Source organism: Aedes aegypti, chromosome 1, assembly GCF_002204515.2.
Source record: "Aedes aegypti strain LVP_AGWG chromosome 1, AaegL5.0 Primary Assembly, whole genome shotgun sequence".
NCBI lineage: Eukaryota > Metazoa > Arthropoda > Insecta > Diptera > Culicidae > Aedes > Aedes aegypti.
This window is the reverse complement of record NC_035107.1, coordinates 8531987-8546763: the sequence shown is the minus strand read 5'-3', so window position 1 is coordinate 8546763 and position 14777 is coordinate 8531987. Positions and strand designations below refer to the sequence as shown.

Below are 14777 nucleotides of genomic sequence, written 5' to 3'. Positions count from 1 at the left end.
GAGCTTCAGGAGGTTACCCATGCTCTTAAAGCCATATTTGAACAAACTAATACATTGAATTGCTTTATGTTATTCAAGCATGATGTGTTAGTCTGTTATGATCTCTATGGTGATCAAATAACAAATTTACAAATATTTGTACTGTTTAGTGACAAATTATTTCTTGCTATGGACCAATGCACGAGTTCACTATTTGACGTTTGAGCAGTGCCGTGTTATTTAGGTGACCATGGAAATTAGTGAACTCGTGGATTTGTTCATAGTCAGCCAACATCTGAGTTATAGTGAAACCCCCAACAGTAGATGTTCCATGACTCGATATCACCTCATGGAATAATACTAAAAAATCAATGTTCATGGTCACTATGATGATCTCCAAAAAAAAAACTTTCCGTTCCTTGACTTGATATTTCCATGAGTCGACAATCCCTTCAAATATCAACTAATGGAAGTCTGACTGTCATTAGATTCCGTACTGTATTAGCTCAAACCGTCGCAGACAGACAACAGCTTCAGGCCTATCGTGGGAAATGCGATCCACTGGAGGGGTGGGAAACCTCTTCGGTAAGTGAAACCCCACTTCACCGCACGCTAATGTGCGGACCATCATCGCATCGGCCGGACATCTGTTTGGGTTGGGATTTTTCTGTTATTCTTGCAGATTATGCTCTGTGTGTGTCTCGTTTTTTTTTTGTTCATCGTTTGCTCAATCCATCCTCCATCGCACTGACCTTTGCGAAACTATTTACTGAGCTGACCGCATCGCGGTAGGCCATCGGATGGTCGGTCAGCCAACAACGGTATACGCCTGCTTCGTTCGTTTCGGTTTGCTCGAGGAGGGTTTTTATGACCGTGGCACGGGCATGGCCTGCCTGGATGTTTGCAAGATTGATTAAATGAGGGTTCATCCGTTACACTCTGTCGGTAAATAAACCTGAAAGGTTACTTCGTTTGCGCTCAACGACCTGTCAACTGATCCCGTTTGCTCTGCTGAGCCTTCCCGAAAAAAAAACAGGCCATCAGGGGAGAGAATTCAATTTTCGGTTCCGGCTGCAAATCGCCTCGGGCCGGCGATCGCAACCAGGGGAAATATGGCTTCAAATGGAATGTATTAATAATGCAAAGGATACACAACACAACATTGGCAAAGTGCGAACCAAGTGATGCGAAAAAATAAGAAATGATCTTGTTGCGCTGTAAACAGAAAATAAAATAACACGTGTCCTTGCACACAGAGCGTCAAGGATTGAAAAATGTTGGATCGCTCTTGGTGTGGGGTGGCGATGGTGGGTTGGTACTCTTGGGACACTACAAAGCAGAATGTACCGTAGGTACGTACATAACCGTGCAAAAGTTTGGGGTAATACTCTAAAAAAAGTCAAGTCTAGTACACTACACTGACGGCGGCCTTTCAGTTGAGGTCGAAATACGCGTATCTGTCAAAGGATACAAACTCTTATGGAATTGAATGGTATAGCAATTATATTTTGTATTCTAGCGTATTTTATATTTATGTCTCATATTCAGAAACTTTGATAATTAAGTTCAAATGTAATTCCTGAAAATGCATGCCTTTTCCAAAGATGTGTTATTCCAACCCCAGTAACACACGTATTATGATTGTGTATTATCAACTGATATATGATCAAAATTAGTCATATATAAGTTAATAATACACAATTATAACATATTATAGCATACATATTTCTGTAATTTAAACATTCAATAGGGGAGAACCCCAAACTTTTGCACGGGAGTGTACACTCAATGTTATGTCATGAACACCCACAATAGTGTTTGCACACACGCATACAGTGCAAGAGAGGAGAGGGGGAGGGGTCACTGAGCACGGGGGGGGCGGTCGTGAAAGATAAACTGTGCTCACCGTGATGGATGCTGTTCAGGAAACAGAAATAACAGCAGCAAAGCACTTGGACCTAGACTTGGACTCGTTCGGTCGGGAAAGTGTCCGTCGTCATCGTTCTGGTACCTTACCAGCACCGAAAAGAAGGCCGGCGAGGAAAAAGCACATTATGGGAAAATAAATAACAACAGCAGGGCACAGCCAAACCATAGCAGGCCGTGCGGTATCGCCAGGGACACCGGGAACGGTGGGTACGCAAAATTGTTTGCGCATAATAGAAAGGTACACACAAGTGGACTCTGGAGAAAGTAAACAGTCATACATTTTAGTGGAATGGTTTCTGCCCTGGTGTGGGTGGCAAATGGTTTCTAATTAAGAGATAAGAGCAAATCTGTAACGTTCAGTACTTGTCGTTTTCTAAGTGATGAACAATCAAATATACTACTTTCTATGTTTGCACTTTGGAAACAGTCGAAACACTGTGAGTTTCATTTCTAAGCTGTTTTGGTATTTAAGTCATTCACGCCACTAGGAATTCCTTGTTTTTTTTTCGATTAAAGTACAGTCAAATCTCCATGAGTCGATGTCTAAAGGAACCATCGAGTCATTAAAATATCTGTAGTGACCGGCCATTTCTTTCCACAAAACTCACAACACACGGATTATACTAAAACACGTTTTAATCCTTCAAACCAAACCAACAAACTGAGTCTCGTAATTTGAAATTTTCTTAACAGCCTACTTCGATTCAAAAGCCCTTTACTTCGCCTTCCGCTCATTCAAATCTATTCTATGTTTCTATCTTTTTCTATTATATTTCCCTTTGCCCTTCTCATAATCCCTACAATATCGAGTATTGGAACTGAAATAACTTGGAAAGCTGTTTGAGAGGACCATGATGGTTACTAAATTTGGATTTTAGTAGGGTTCCATGAGTCGATATTGAGTCGTGGAACATCAACTCATGAAGGATTGACTGTACATAAAATATCTTGCAAACGTAGAATGTCATACATAATTCTATAAAATAAATCACATAACATGAACTGTGAAATATTATTCTACGGATTGTTGTGTGAAACACATATTTCCAAAAAAAAAACTGTTAAAAATTCACCGTATGCTGTAAAGGCGAAAAGATTACAAAATTCTGTAATAGTAGTGTACGCAATAAGTTGCAGAATGGTGATTTTTACAACATGAGTCTTACATCTTACAACGAGCTCGCCGATAAGTGCTGTAAAAAATGAGTTCTGCAACGAGTTGCGAAATAGTTATTTATGCAACAAGTTGCAAAATTATGATTTTCCAGCACGAGTTATACATGTATCCAACGACTCGGGTTGGGAAAAAATCTGAAACTCACTCTACAGTAGCCAAACAAAACCAATCACAGTCAGCGCAGCCAGTGAAACTCACGCCCATCGCTGCTGTAGGTAAATGCCTTGAAAATTGCAAAACACCCGTTGCTAAGGGCAACCCGAAATTACTGTAGAAAAACGTTCTATTTCCCGCTGCATTTCCCGCATTTAGAGCCTTCAATGACACTCATGATTTAGAAAATTCGTGCACCCCACAGAGGCTACTTGATGAGATTCACGTTTTTGAACTACTGTACTGGGAGAGCCACGTGATTTTCGCGAAAAGTCAAGCCTACTACTATTACCATTCCCAGCACTACCAACGAGGCTCACCGAGTTGGCTAAATACGACATGTGTTGAAAAAATCGAGTTTTGCAACGAGTTGCATACAATATTTTTTTTTAAATAACGAAAAATGCAGTTAAAGTTGGATTTTTTTTGGAAATACTTCAAGAAAATTCAATAGAGATATAAGTAGTAGAACGCTTGAGGCGCTGTTATCACAAAACAAAATAATTATATTAATATTTACTATAAAGTGACCAGATGTATTTTGATTCGAAGCGGGAGAAAATTTCACATACACTGAAGAAAAAATACCTTATGATTTGAATACAGAATGAGTATTATTGAAATTTGTCAATTTGAATTTTTAATTATGTAAATTTAATTTAATGTTTAATGAATTTCTCTAACCAACACAATGATATTTACGTAACAAAAATATCAAGCATTGCGAATGATGGCCCTTAACGTGATTTGATAACATTTGTTCAGATTTCGCTTAACTTGTACCATACTTCAAAAGCAGAACAGTTTTTCTGATCATTGCTTTGAAGATAATTTCAAATTACGATTCATAAAGGATTCTAAGATCTCTTTTATGAAACTTATAATACCATATACGAAATTGTTCAAGTCCAATGAAATCATAATTTAACTGATTCATTGAAATTTAGGTATGTTTTCCTCGATATACTGATAAAATAACAACAGAGCTTCAAAACAAACAAAAAATTTAGTATTTTGAGCTCCAATGATTCAACAACGCAAATAAAGCTTGCGGTGGTCATTTGTGATAATGATTTTAAATGACGATATTTAATAGTATCCTGTATATCGAAGCTCTGGACGAGTTACATTAGATTTTTCCAATTCATTGCTTTTTGATCAAACCATGAGTTTTTTTTTTATTTTTCAACTTTTACCAATTGAATTTTTAAGATTAAAAAAATATTTATTATTATTCATTAAAAATATTGTAATGTAAAATCTGGTATCGAATTACCCCTTTCCCCGAATATCATTTCTCAGAATGATCCGTTTCTCCGAAAGGTGATGCAGTTGAAAAGAGATAAAGAATATTCTTCAGTGACAGGGTCGTGAACTAGAAAGAACGATAAGCAATCAAAAGAAGGAGCTATTGAAACATTCTCGCCCAAGTACATATTCTCAAATAAATCTAAGAACGGTGAATATCGAAAGATCCGCCGATCAAATAAAGAATGGTGCATATCAGATGACCGATTCATTCATCACCCAAAAATGGATGAAGTTATGACAAATATGAGTCTCAAGCACTTTTCTGGGAAATTGGTTGTTTGGGGAAAGGGGCTATTTGAGGAACTAGCGTTCGGAGAAACGACATTTGGGGAAAAATATATAGTTTAAACTTTAGAGTATGTTTCGTAACTACATTCTAGAAATCTTAGTTGAGACTAACAGAGTACTAAGCATAATTCTATAGCATATTAGGACACCGATTCCAAATCATAAATCTTGCAGCATCCAGAAATCATAATTGGATTGCTAAGTAAGATTATAACATTATTCTGGAAAGTAAGTATTCTTACAGGAAAAGAATTTGTAGAGAATTTTAGCACAGTAAAGTGAGAACATGAGTAAAACGCATTTAAATAATTTTTCAAAATGATAGAAATATATAGTCCCTATACAATTTCCAAATAAAAATGATTATCACTGATGAACAACTGTTGGGAAAGAAAACAGGGAATAATAATAACTGCTTCAAAAATGCGGGACTGTTTGATGATTTATGTGGAAAGCGGGACATTTCGCGGGACACTTTTCAGCGCGGGACAATGGGTTAAAATGCGGGACTGTCCCGCGAAAAGCGGGACGTCTGGTCACTTTAATTTACTATTGAAGTTTTTGATTGTTTGTTTAGTGCCATGTTGTAGATAATAGCTGTGTTCAATGACTTTGATCGAACTTGCTCGGGGTTGGTTGTACTAGCTCGTATTTTTTGTCAACAAATAACTGTCAAAGCTACTTCGAGCAACTCCAAGCTGCTTTCTCAATGAACGCTCTTTTTACTCTTTTTACTAATTTACCGGAATTCCACGAGAAAAAAAAAATTCGCGCACTTAACAATCCGTATCGCTTCGGAATTTCGCTTTTTTTTTCTCAATGTTTACGTTTTTAAACGTCAAAAACACGAGCTACTGCGAGCTGGTTGAACTAGCTCGGACTCTAGCTTCCAACCTGTTTCGAGCGACTCGGAGTTGGTTGGACTCGGCTCAATGAACACAAACCCGAGCGACTCGAAGTAGGTTGGAGTGGCTCAATGAACACCAAAAGCTGACTCGCAAGTGGTTGCAATCAAGTTCGAGCAGCTCGTTGAACACAGCTAATGTTTTATTATGGCTACAAAAACTAATTTGACACTCATAGACCCGGTACTCGAGCTGTCAGAGCGTGGCAAACTAGATGTTGGTCACACGAACAGTCACGACATTAGCATTCTAAGGCTAATGCTTCTACTGAAAAAATCCTCACGGGCATCCATGCGTAGTAGCAACCAGGCTTAGGAACTGTGACCACTATTTACCACAGTTCATCGATTCTGCCAGTCAACCAAAACACAAAGCAGCAGTAGCATAAATTCGCGATGACGAAGGCAATTACCACAGTTGACCCTATGCGTGAAGCTCCGATTTCTTTACGTGGCAAAGCATAGGAAGTAAATTTTCATACTAAAAAATTCAAACCATAGTTTAATTAAATTCTGTTAAGTGTACAGGGTTAGATTTATGATAAGCTATAGAATCCGCTGAATACTGAAGAAAAAACATAAAAATCAAGAGTACACTTTTTCCAGATGACAGCACCGTATCTTCGTTAGAGCGAATACCATCAGGCGTTGCGCTGCCAACGGTTCATACACTGCTTGAATGTGGTTGTCTCTCCACTATGACCGTTTTCGGACAGCCATCTCGAGGTGAATGATTGAAAAATAGTAGTTTACGGAACAAGTTGCAGAATGATGATTTTTACAGCACGTGTCGTAAATTTATCCTACGAGGCTTGCCGAGTAGGATAATTACGACGAGTGCTGTAAAAATCGAGTTCTGCACCGAGTTACGTACAACATTTTTTGCAATTTCGTAGAAGACCACTTGAGGGTATCAGACATTACATTAGAATGCATTCACCATTATTTTACAAATTCTGAGAAATTGTTGTGTTATGATCCATTACGCAGCTCAAAGAGTTGCGTAACGAGAAAGCGTTGCGTAATGAATTATTACAGCACTGGTTTCAGTTAGGTAATGACTATTCCCGCACTGCATACTTCAGTGCAGGAAAGTAGGTCGTTCCATGACAGATTGGTGTGATGAAAAACAGCCTATTACGATGAGAAATTGCAAGAAATGTTAAATAACTCAATCGCTAATATTTCGCTTGTGTTTTCAACTAATTGAAATCTATGTATATGCGTTAATAGCAAGAGCACAATCATTCCGTTGCGATACATATAAACAAGATCAATTTCACGCTGCCTTTATCGAGCAAAAATGCAAAAACCGGAAAAATCGTGTCACCACTGTGCTCGAGTCATTTCGCACTCGGGTTTGAAAAAACGTTGGGAAGAAGGAGATTACAGTTTTGAAGAGCCGTGACATTTTTTTGTTTTGAACGGTCATGGTTTGCTCTGGATTTTGATGGTCGTGTAGAAAAATGTGAATGTCGCGGTGGTGAATGTTTGCTACAGTACATTTCCCATCCCTGGTAGCAACTCAGTATTTTTCAATCAGGTAGCCTGTGGAATGACTGTCACAAATTTGCTGATTCCAAGATTTCTTGAAGGGAGGTTTATCAATCCAAGCAGTCAGTGGGTGCGAAGTGTGGTCAGCTGCGGGGTATGTTTGCATGTATTGCGCTGTTCACGCCAAATCGAACAGCACACTTTGAAAGTGTGACGGCAAAGTGCAACCTTGTGATCTGACAGCATTTTGACAAAGAAAAATATCATGAAAAATCCACGTGCTAACAATTTTGCCTTTGTAATACATTGTTTTGTTTTGGTTTTTGATCTTCCACCGAAGGGCGAGCAAGGTTGCCAGTTATACGATATTTTTCATTGATTCCATTGAAAAAGTTTGTTTTTGAATGAATTTGTTAAATGAATTTCTATGGGATACAATCACAAACATTGTTTACCACAGAAAACAAATCCTACCGGTGAAGTGAAAAATTTCTTTCGCATTCCTTTGTGGGATTTGTGTTTCCTTTCGTGTTTCGTTTGTGTTAGAAATGATGTAATAAGCGATTTTAAACTTGAAATCTTGAATACAAGCCCGTTCGAAAAACTTAATCCAATAATAAGTGATTTCAACCAATCCAAACATTCAGGCAAAATGTGTCAGACATAGCTTTTTCCATCATCCTCTAACCAAAACAAATTCGTCTGCTGTCACCTGGAATATCATCATGGCGGATGCAGTATTCTGACAGTTTGCTCTACCTCCCTTTTAGATACCTTGGCTGATTCTACTTTCAAAGCCAGACCAGACCAGGTAATACGCCACTCACAATTTTTTAACACATTGTAAGTTATCCATATGCTGAATTGCCTACCCATAAGTATACGCGAACACATCATTAGGCTCCTGTCATTTTTGATAGTGAACTCACAAATTCTACTGCCTTCTCTACGTCCGCAAGATTCAGAATCCCTCACAATCAACCAGTGATGGAAAGTGGCGAACACTTCTTCTGAACTGGAACAAAACAAAACCAAACGCTCCCGAGCGTCAGAGCGCTGGCTTACTCGCATCTGTCGGCTCCCGAGTAACTGAAGCTAAAACTGATTCGCGAACGTATTCCGAGCTGTTGAGAGTCATATTGTGCTTTTGAAAAAAAAAGCTGCTTCCCCTCGAGATTTATGGTTTTCAAGGGCTTTTGACTACAAACTAGTAGTTTACTGTCGATATGATGGTTATACAATTAATTTGTCTGTCAAAACCATAATAAATCACACCTTGCTCGGTTACTCGCGAGTAAACGCTCCTGAGCTTGTTGCTACTTCTTTTGACATGTTCTCCCGAGCAGACGGGTGTGGACTTACTCACACCTAGCCAATTCCCGAGTCTGTGATGTTATGTTATGCGATGTTATGTTATGCGTTGATATACACTCGTGAGCTGCTTCGTGATGCGAACTTTTCCAGCACTGCAATCAACTAGCTTCTGATTCTACGATTCGAATCTTACTCAAATTGATGGAGAATCATTGAGAAATTCAGAGCAGTTCAACAAATGACGAATGGAGGTAACCCGACATCGATTTGGTAACTCCAAAAACAGCACTGAAAAGTGCCACTATTCGTTACTGTCATTTGATACTGTTTGTATCGGTAGGAAAAGTAGGCCGTTATGTTGGTCATTCCCTTGACGAAAAGTATGACTATGCAATCGAATTGCAAAGATAAGAATGTCAAATAAAGTAAACGAAGAATGTCAAATAAAGTAAAAAGCATGATTTTTTTTATATATTACCATGACCCCACAGTTATGGATCAAATAGTGTGGAGTCCACACTATTCAATAAAACGACACGGAAAACGTAAAATTGTAATTTAGAGTACGAATTGAATCGTTTCAAATTGTAACTTCGGTTAGTAAACTGTTTTGAGTGTAGTATTTACATAGGATTTCATAAAAGTTAAAAATTGTATCGGTTTTTGAAAACCGTATTATGGATCAGTTTTCATATTATGGGTCAAATTGTGACATATTACGGATCAGTGCGCAAAATCAAGAGATTTTCAATTCAATGCATCTGTATTGCATGGTTTGGCGAAAGTTAACAATGCGTCACATATTACTGCAAAAATAGCAGTGTTAGAGCTGGAAACAAGAGTAAAATGCCCTATTTTTGTGATACTGTATTGTAGTAACTGAGACATGAACTGTTTTCGCTCCACACCAAATTTTCCATCCATTTTTGTCTGCTAAAAATGAAATTTACAAACCTTGATGTTTTATAAGTTTTATCCTTAGTACTATTGTGTGAAAATGTCGAATCCAATGCTTAAAATGGCAGAAATCTACATTCCTGGGAAGTGATCCATAACCGTGGTAAACAATCATTTCCTGGTCCATATTATGGATCACTAGTTAGAAGTGCTAATATTCGGTATTTAGAATCAACAATCAAGAAAAATGTTTTCCAAGATGAGTCACTGTGATCCGTAACTGTAAGGGCATGGTACACGGTGAAATATGTTGAGAGCTTTAACCTGAAGCTTTCACCAAACATTATCAGCAAATTTACTGAGATTTGTACGAAAACACCGAGTTATTCGGTACTTTTCATACATTATCTTTTTCGAGCGTTGGGTTAAATAGAAAATCATCGAAAGGATCACCGAAACTTCTGCTGCTGACATTTCGATGAAATTTCACAAATATTTCACAGATACAGATTTTTTCAAAAGAAGTGGTTTTAGGTTTCAAAACAGGCTGTACCAGTAATGTTTTCAAAGGTTGCTCCAAAATTTCAACTCAGGTGTTTTTCTTTTTACACTCCCAGCATTTCATCAAAGGAATCGTCGGAACATTTTCTGATATCACTCCAATAATACACATTTTTAACGCTTTTACAACACATAACTTAATACTTAGAATAAATTTCTCAAAAACCCATCGTCTAATTCACACCATCATTATCTGATAAGCATGATGTATGAAATACTATTTTGTGCAACAAGACCACCAGTAGGCGCTAGTGTGAAACGTCAAACACGAATAAAAACTACGCGTGCGCCTTTGATTGTGAGGTATGTAAAATAGCGATTTTTAAATCAAATTAGTTACAGTATTAAATAGGTGGTCGATAGAAATTTCGTCAATGTTATGTTGTTTGTTCGTACTCTTACCGTGGATGATATGCTAACAAATGTGTCCTTTAGCAATCTTCTTGGCCTACTGGTTTAAGCTTAGTATGCTGTTTCGCGCAAGAAAAGTAAATGAATTCCTTGACTGAATGGGTCAAGAAGTTTCCTCCGAAGAGCCCCATATTCAATATCACTTCTTCTTAACTGCGCACTGTGATCAACTAATTCTCTTGACTATTTCTGGATTCCCACACAACGAGAGAGGCGATTACTTTTCTTAACAACAGCAAAACAGCTTTCACAATAAAATTATAGCCATACATTAGTGTTTTGAACTGTAATAAAATTAGAATGATAGTGTAAAAACCAGCCGTAATCAATTTCAATTACTTGGATTTCTGGATGAAACAGAATTTTTTATGTAGAGCTATTTTTCAACGCAGAGCACACTTTTTGGAAGCTGATTGTTAAATTTATTTGGTATTTGTAAGTTAATGAGCTTCTAAGATTGTTCTAATATTCAGTATTTAAGAGTAAAGTGTTTCTTAGTTTCCTTTTTTTCTACTCGGGACTTTATAAAACCATTATCATCTTGAGTGAAAAGATACCTTTTCTTTGATTTTAGAAGTTGCTGCAATTCATGTTTGATTTAGGATTACTGTAGCTGATGTTTGAATTGTGCATTCAATAGGAAAAGATTTTCAAATTATAATACAAGATCTAAGTTGACATTATTGAATAAATTTACACACTCAACTAATTTTCATTACACATCCAACTGAATAGATATGTCAGCAAAAAATCTAGTTTATTTATGGCAGCACGTTTGGGTGCAACTGATTTCAAATGTTACTTTTGCTGAAATGTTATTGGAAAAAGGTTTTAGCTTTCGTTTCTGTTGAGAACGACGAAGTGTGTGTTCTACAAATACGATCGGAAATGCTAATTTGACATTTTTTTTAAATTAAGCTTCAACCTTTCAATGATGGAGGCTACAAGTCGAAACTCTCTGAGGAGAATTGTTTTTGCGTAAGATCATGTTACTGGGATTGTGCTGTTTTTCCTTGAGCGTCAGTTTTTCTATTAAAAACAAACCGGTGGTTTATAACAGAGTTGTTAGAGTTTTGTTACTCAGTTAGCGCGATTTTTCCAACAAAATATGCTACAATTTTGGCTGGTTATTAGTTAAAATAACAAAAATTATAATAAAATTTCCTCTACACGAAACAAAATGTGTTATAATTCAAACAAAAATGAAACTAATTATGCTACAAATCAAACAAAAATATAACTCATTGTTATGTTCCTTAATTGATATATAAAAAAAATAATGTTATAAGCATTTTTTCTATAACAAATTGTGTTATAATTTGGTTTTAAATTGAGACAATTTTTAAACATCATTTGTTATTATAGCTGGTTTTGTTTTATGTATGTTATAACTTCCTTCATCAACCCAAAGTGCTTCTAACAAAATATAAACAAAATGTGTTACTTGTAATAAATGTTGATATAATTGTGCTACAATTTTGTTGTAATCCATTAGTCGGGAAGGGATGCAGTTCAAAAAGGTGCTAGAATAGTCTTCGTCTAGATATAATGATATTTAGTCATCCTTGACTAGACACATACAGCCAAAAATGTCAAGGACTGTGAAACTCGAGATATCCACCAAAGAAATATAGAATACACGGCGCCTATGCTAGTGATAGAGGTAGTACTAATTGGTTGAGGAACAAACAATAACGGAAGCTAATTTTTCATAAGTAATTACGTCGTTTGAAAGATTTTCCATTCTATTTCACGTAATATAAAATTGAAATAATCTTAGAATGATAAAATATTTTTCTAAAAAGCATTATTGAATGATGTTCCAGTAAAAATGGTATTTGTTACTTCTGTTTCTATAATAATGGTTTACATTGGAACGTGCCACTATTACTGGTGCATAGGAGCAAAAAAAGTTTTAAATTGTTTTCTACTATTTCCATCTTAAACACCATTATTTTAACACGTTGAAAACCGCATTACCACTTTTATTGGACCCAATACTACCACTACATCACGCATATCAGATAACCATTCATCAGAATTGAAATTTATGAACTACTAGTGGTCCTTGCCAGTCCTGTTAAATGCCAAAATATTGGAAAATTTTAAATGCTCATATCACTCTCCCATGCGAAATATCGCATCAGCAAGTTTTGCCAACCGATGGTAATTCGGAAAAGGTCACCAGGAAAAACATTTTCCGATGATTTTTTCCACGGGGAAGGATGATATTAGCAATGTTCAATTTTCAAAGTCACGTGTTATTCAAGCAGCACTGGTCTGGCAAACTTTGTCCCGCCATCAAGTAGGCTGTAGAAAAGCGCTATCAATTTCCCTCCTATTTTCCCAATTATTCTCAATTTGTAAAGGGAAATCGATATTCCGGAAAAAGTAGCACAACCGTGGAAGTGCTCCTTAAATACTAAGTTGAGAAGCAGCTTCTGTCCTCGTTGGGAAATAACACCAGGAAGAGAGTCCTAGTAAAATGTCAAGAGTTCACCGGGTTCTGACAGACATTCCAAGTTCAAATTTTGATGCCTATTAAGACTGTTGATATTTTTTATCAGCGCTTCAAGATAAGCCAGCCTCGGGCTGCAAATCTCGTTAATAAAGATAATAATAATAATTTTATCAGCGCTAAAACAGATCCTGGAATTCAGACTTCAGACCTTTCAATTTGTTAACAATTGCTGAGAATTATACAATTTGCACAATACATTTCGTTGATTGCCGCCATAATGGCCGAGATTGGTGAAGAAAATGAAGCGCGAAAGGGTAATAATTAACGTATGATGGACAGCTCCAAATGCAATGATCTAGTAATTAAAGAAAGTCAAAAAGAGGCAAAAAATCCAATCCCAACGCGGAACTCGATTTCGATTGCAAAATCTTTATTTTCTAGGGCAAGCTCCTCGTCGTCCATTCAACGCCCTACCAGATTAGCGAACACTTTTCCGTCAAAACTTTGACACGAATTGTTGTTTTCTTCTTCTTGGCTGCCTACGCAACGCAACTGGTGGACCCCAGTAAGCCATGCCAGCCAAAACCCAACCAAACCACCCAAGAGTTGCCACTTTCGATTATGCAATGCCAATTTTGGATAAGTGGAGAAAGAGCACGTAATACGGCTCTGGCCTGGACCGATTCGAGCTGGAGCTGGTCGAGTGCCATTGGCGTCGGCTGTTACCGTGTCCACACATTACACTACGCGTATTATATGCACCGCAGTGGCACGAAGTTGCAATCACAACCAGCACTCACACAAACACTCGGCGGAGTTTGCAAAAGTCTTCCGGACCTCGTCACCCCTTTCGGTAAAGGGGGTTAAAAGAAAGTTGAAACTGTAACTTTCTTCGCGGTCCAACAACAACAACAGAAAAAAAATGTTACAAAACTCTTTTGAGATTTCCAGTTTTCAGTCCATAGCTCATTGGCGCGCGCACTCGATCCGATAGGTGTTTTATGAAGTTGATTTTGCAAAAGTTGAAAACGAGCTCCCGCAGTAGGCTGTGGCTCAACGCGCCCTGTCGTTTACGTATTTATCCAACAATCCATGTAGGCTCTGGGTCTAGAGTTGCCAAGGCGTCGTCGATGGGCTTACGAGGGGGATGCGGGTGTCTGCATGGCCTGCTTCGTGTCAGCGCGTACCTTCACTCTTGAATCTTTTTCGTTGTGTCACAGCTTAGAAGTGATTTAACAATTGCAAAATTTACCAGCGACTAGCGCAACCACACTGAACAACACTACGGCCGCTGGGATCCGCATTCCGATTTCTTCCGGCACTCGTCCTTGAGTGCACTTCTTCCGAGACTTCTTTCTGGCGCTCAAGCGTAACACGTAACAGCTCACTGAAGGAAGTAACCAAACCACCCGTCTAATATCGATATTACACTAAAACCGTCGAAGCAACCGTTGCGCTGCTAGCCACGACTGCAGACGCGTACACACCGAGACTGACTGAGCACGGTTCGCTGATCGTGGGAGACTTAAACTGGCCAACAGCCGAGCTCTACGATGATCTGCTCAACCAGACAGCGAACTTACCCCAGCCCCAGACGATCATTGAACGATACCGCGAGAGAGGAACCTGAACCTGATCGAGAGCCCTCCCTCCCTGGTGAGCCGTTTAGCCTAGCAAGGAGATTGGCAATGTACGAAAAGACGATCGAGTGCGATCGTCGTCGTTTCAATTGTTTCAGTTTGTTGCTAAACAGGTCGGATGGCTTTTCACCTTCTCCGATGTTGATCGCTTGAAATCGTTTGGAACTCTCGGCTCCAGACAGTGCCACAGTGGGTAAAATTGATCAAAACCAGGAAAGAATTCTTTGTTTAGATATTTATCGAGTCACCGATGAGTGT

The 14777-nt window shown here is 38.1% G+C and overlaps 1 protein-coding gene across 1 annotated transcript in view; it reads right to left on the bottom strand.

Moving 5' to 3' along the window:
• LOC5579813 overlaps nucleotides 1-14418 on the bottom strand; it is an 81558-nt gene extending 67140 nt beyond the window's left edge. Inside the window, exon 1 of the mRNA XM_001650984.2 lies at nucleotides 14132-14418. Within this exon, the coding sequence (XP_001651034.1) occupies nucleotides 14132-14183 (52 nt within the window). The 5' untranslated portion in view covers nucleotides 14184-14418. The remainder of the gene's footprint in view (nucleotides 1-14131) is intronic.
• Between the last annotated feature and the right edge of the window lie 359 nt (nucleotides 14419-14777).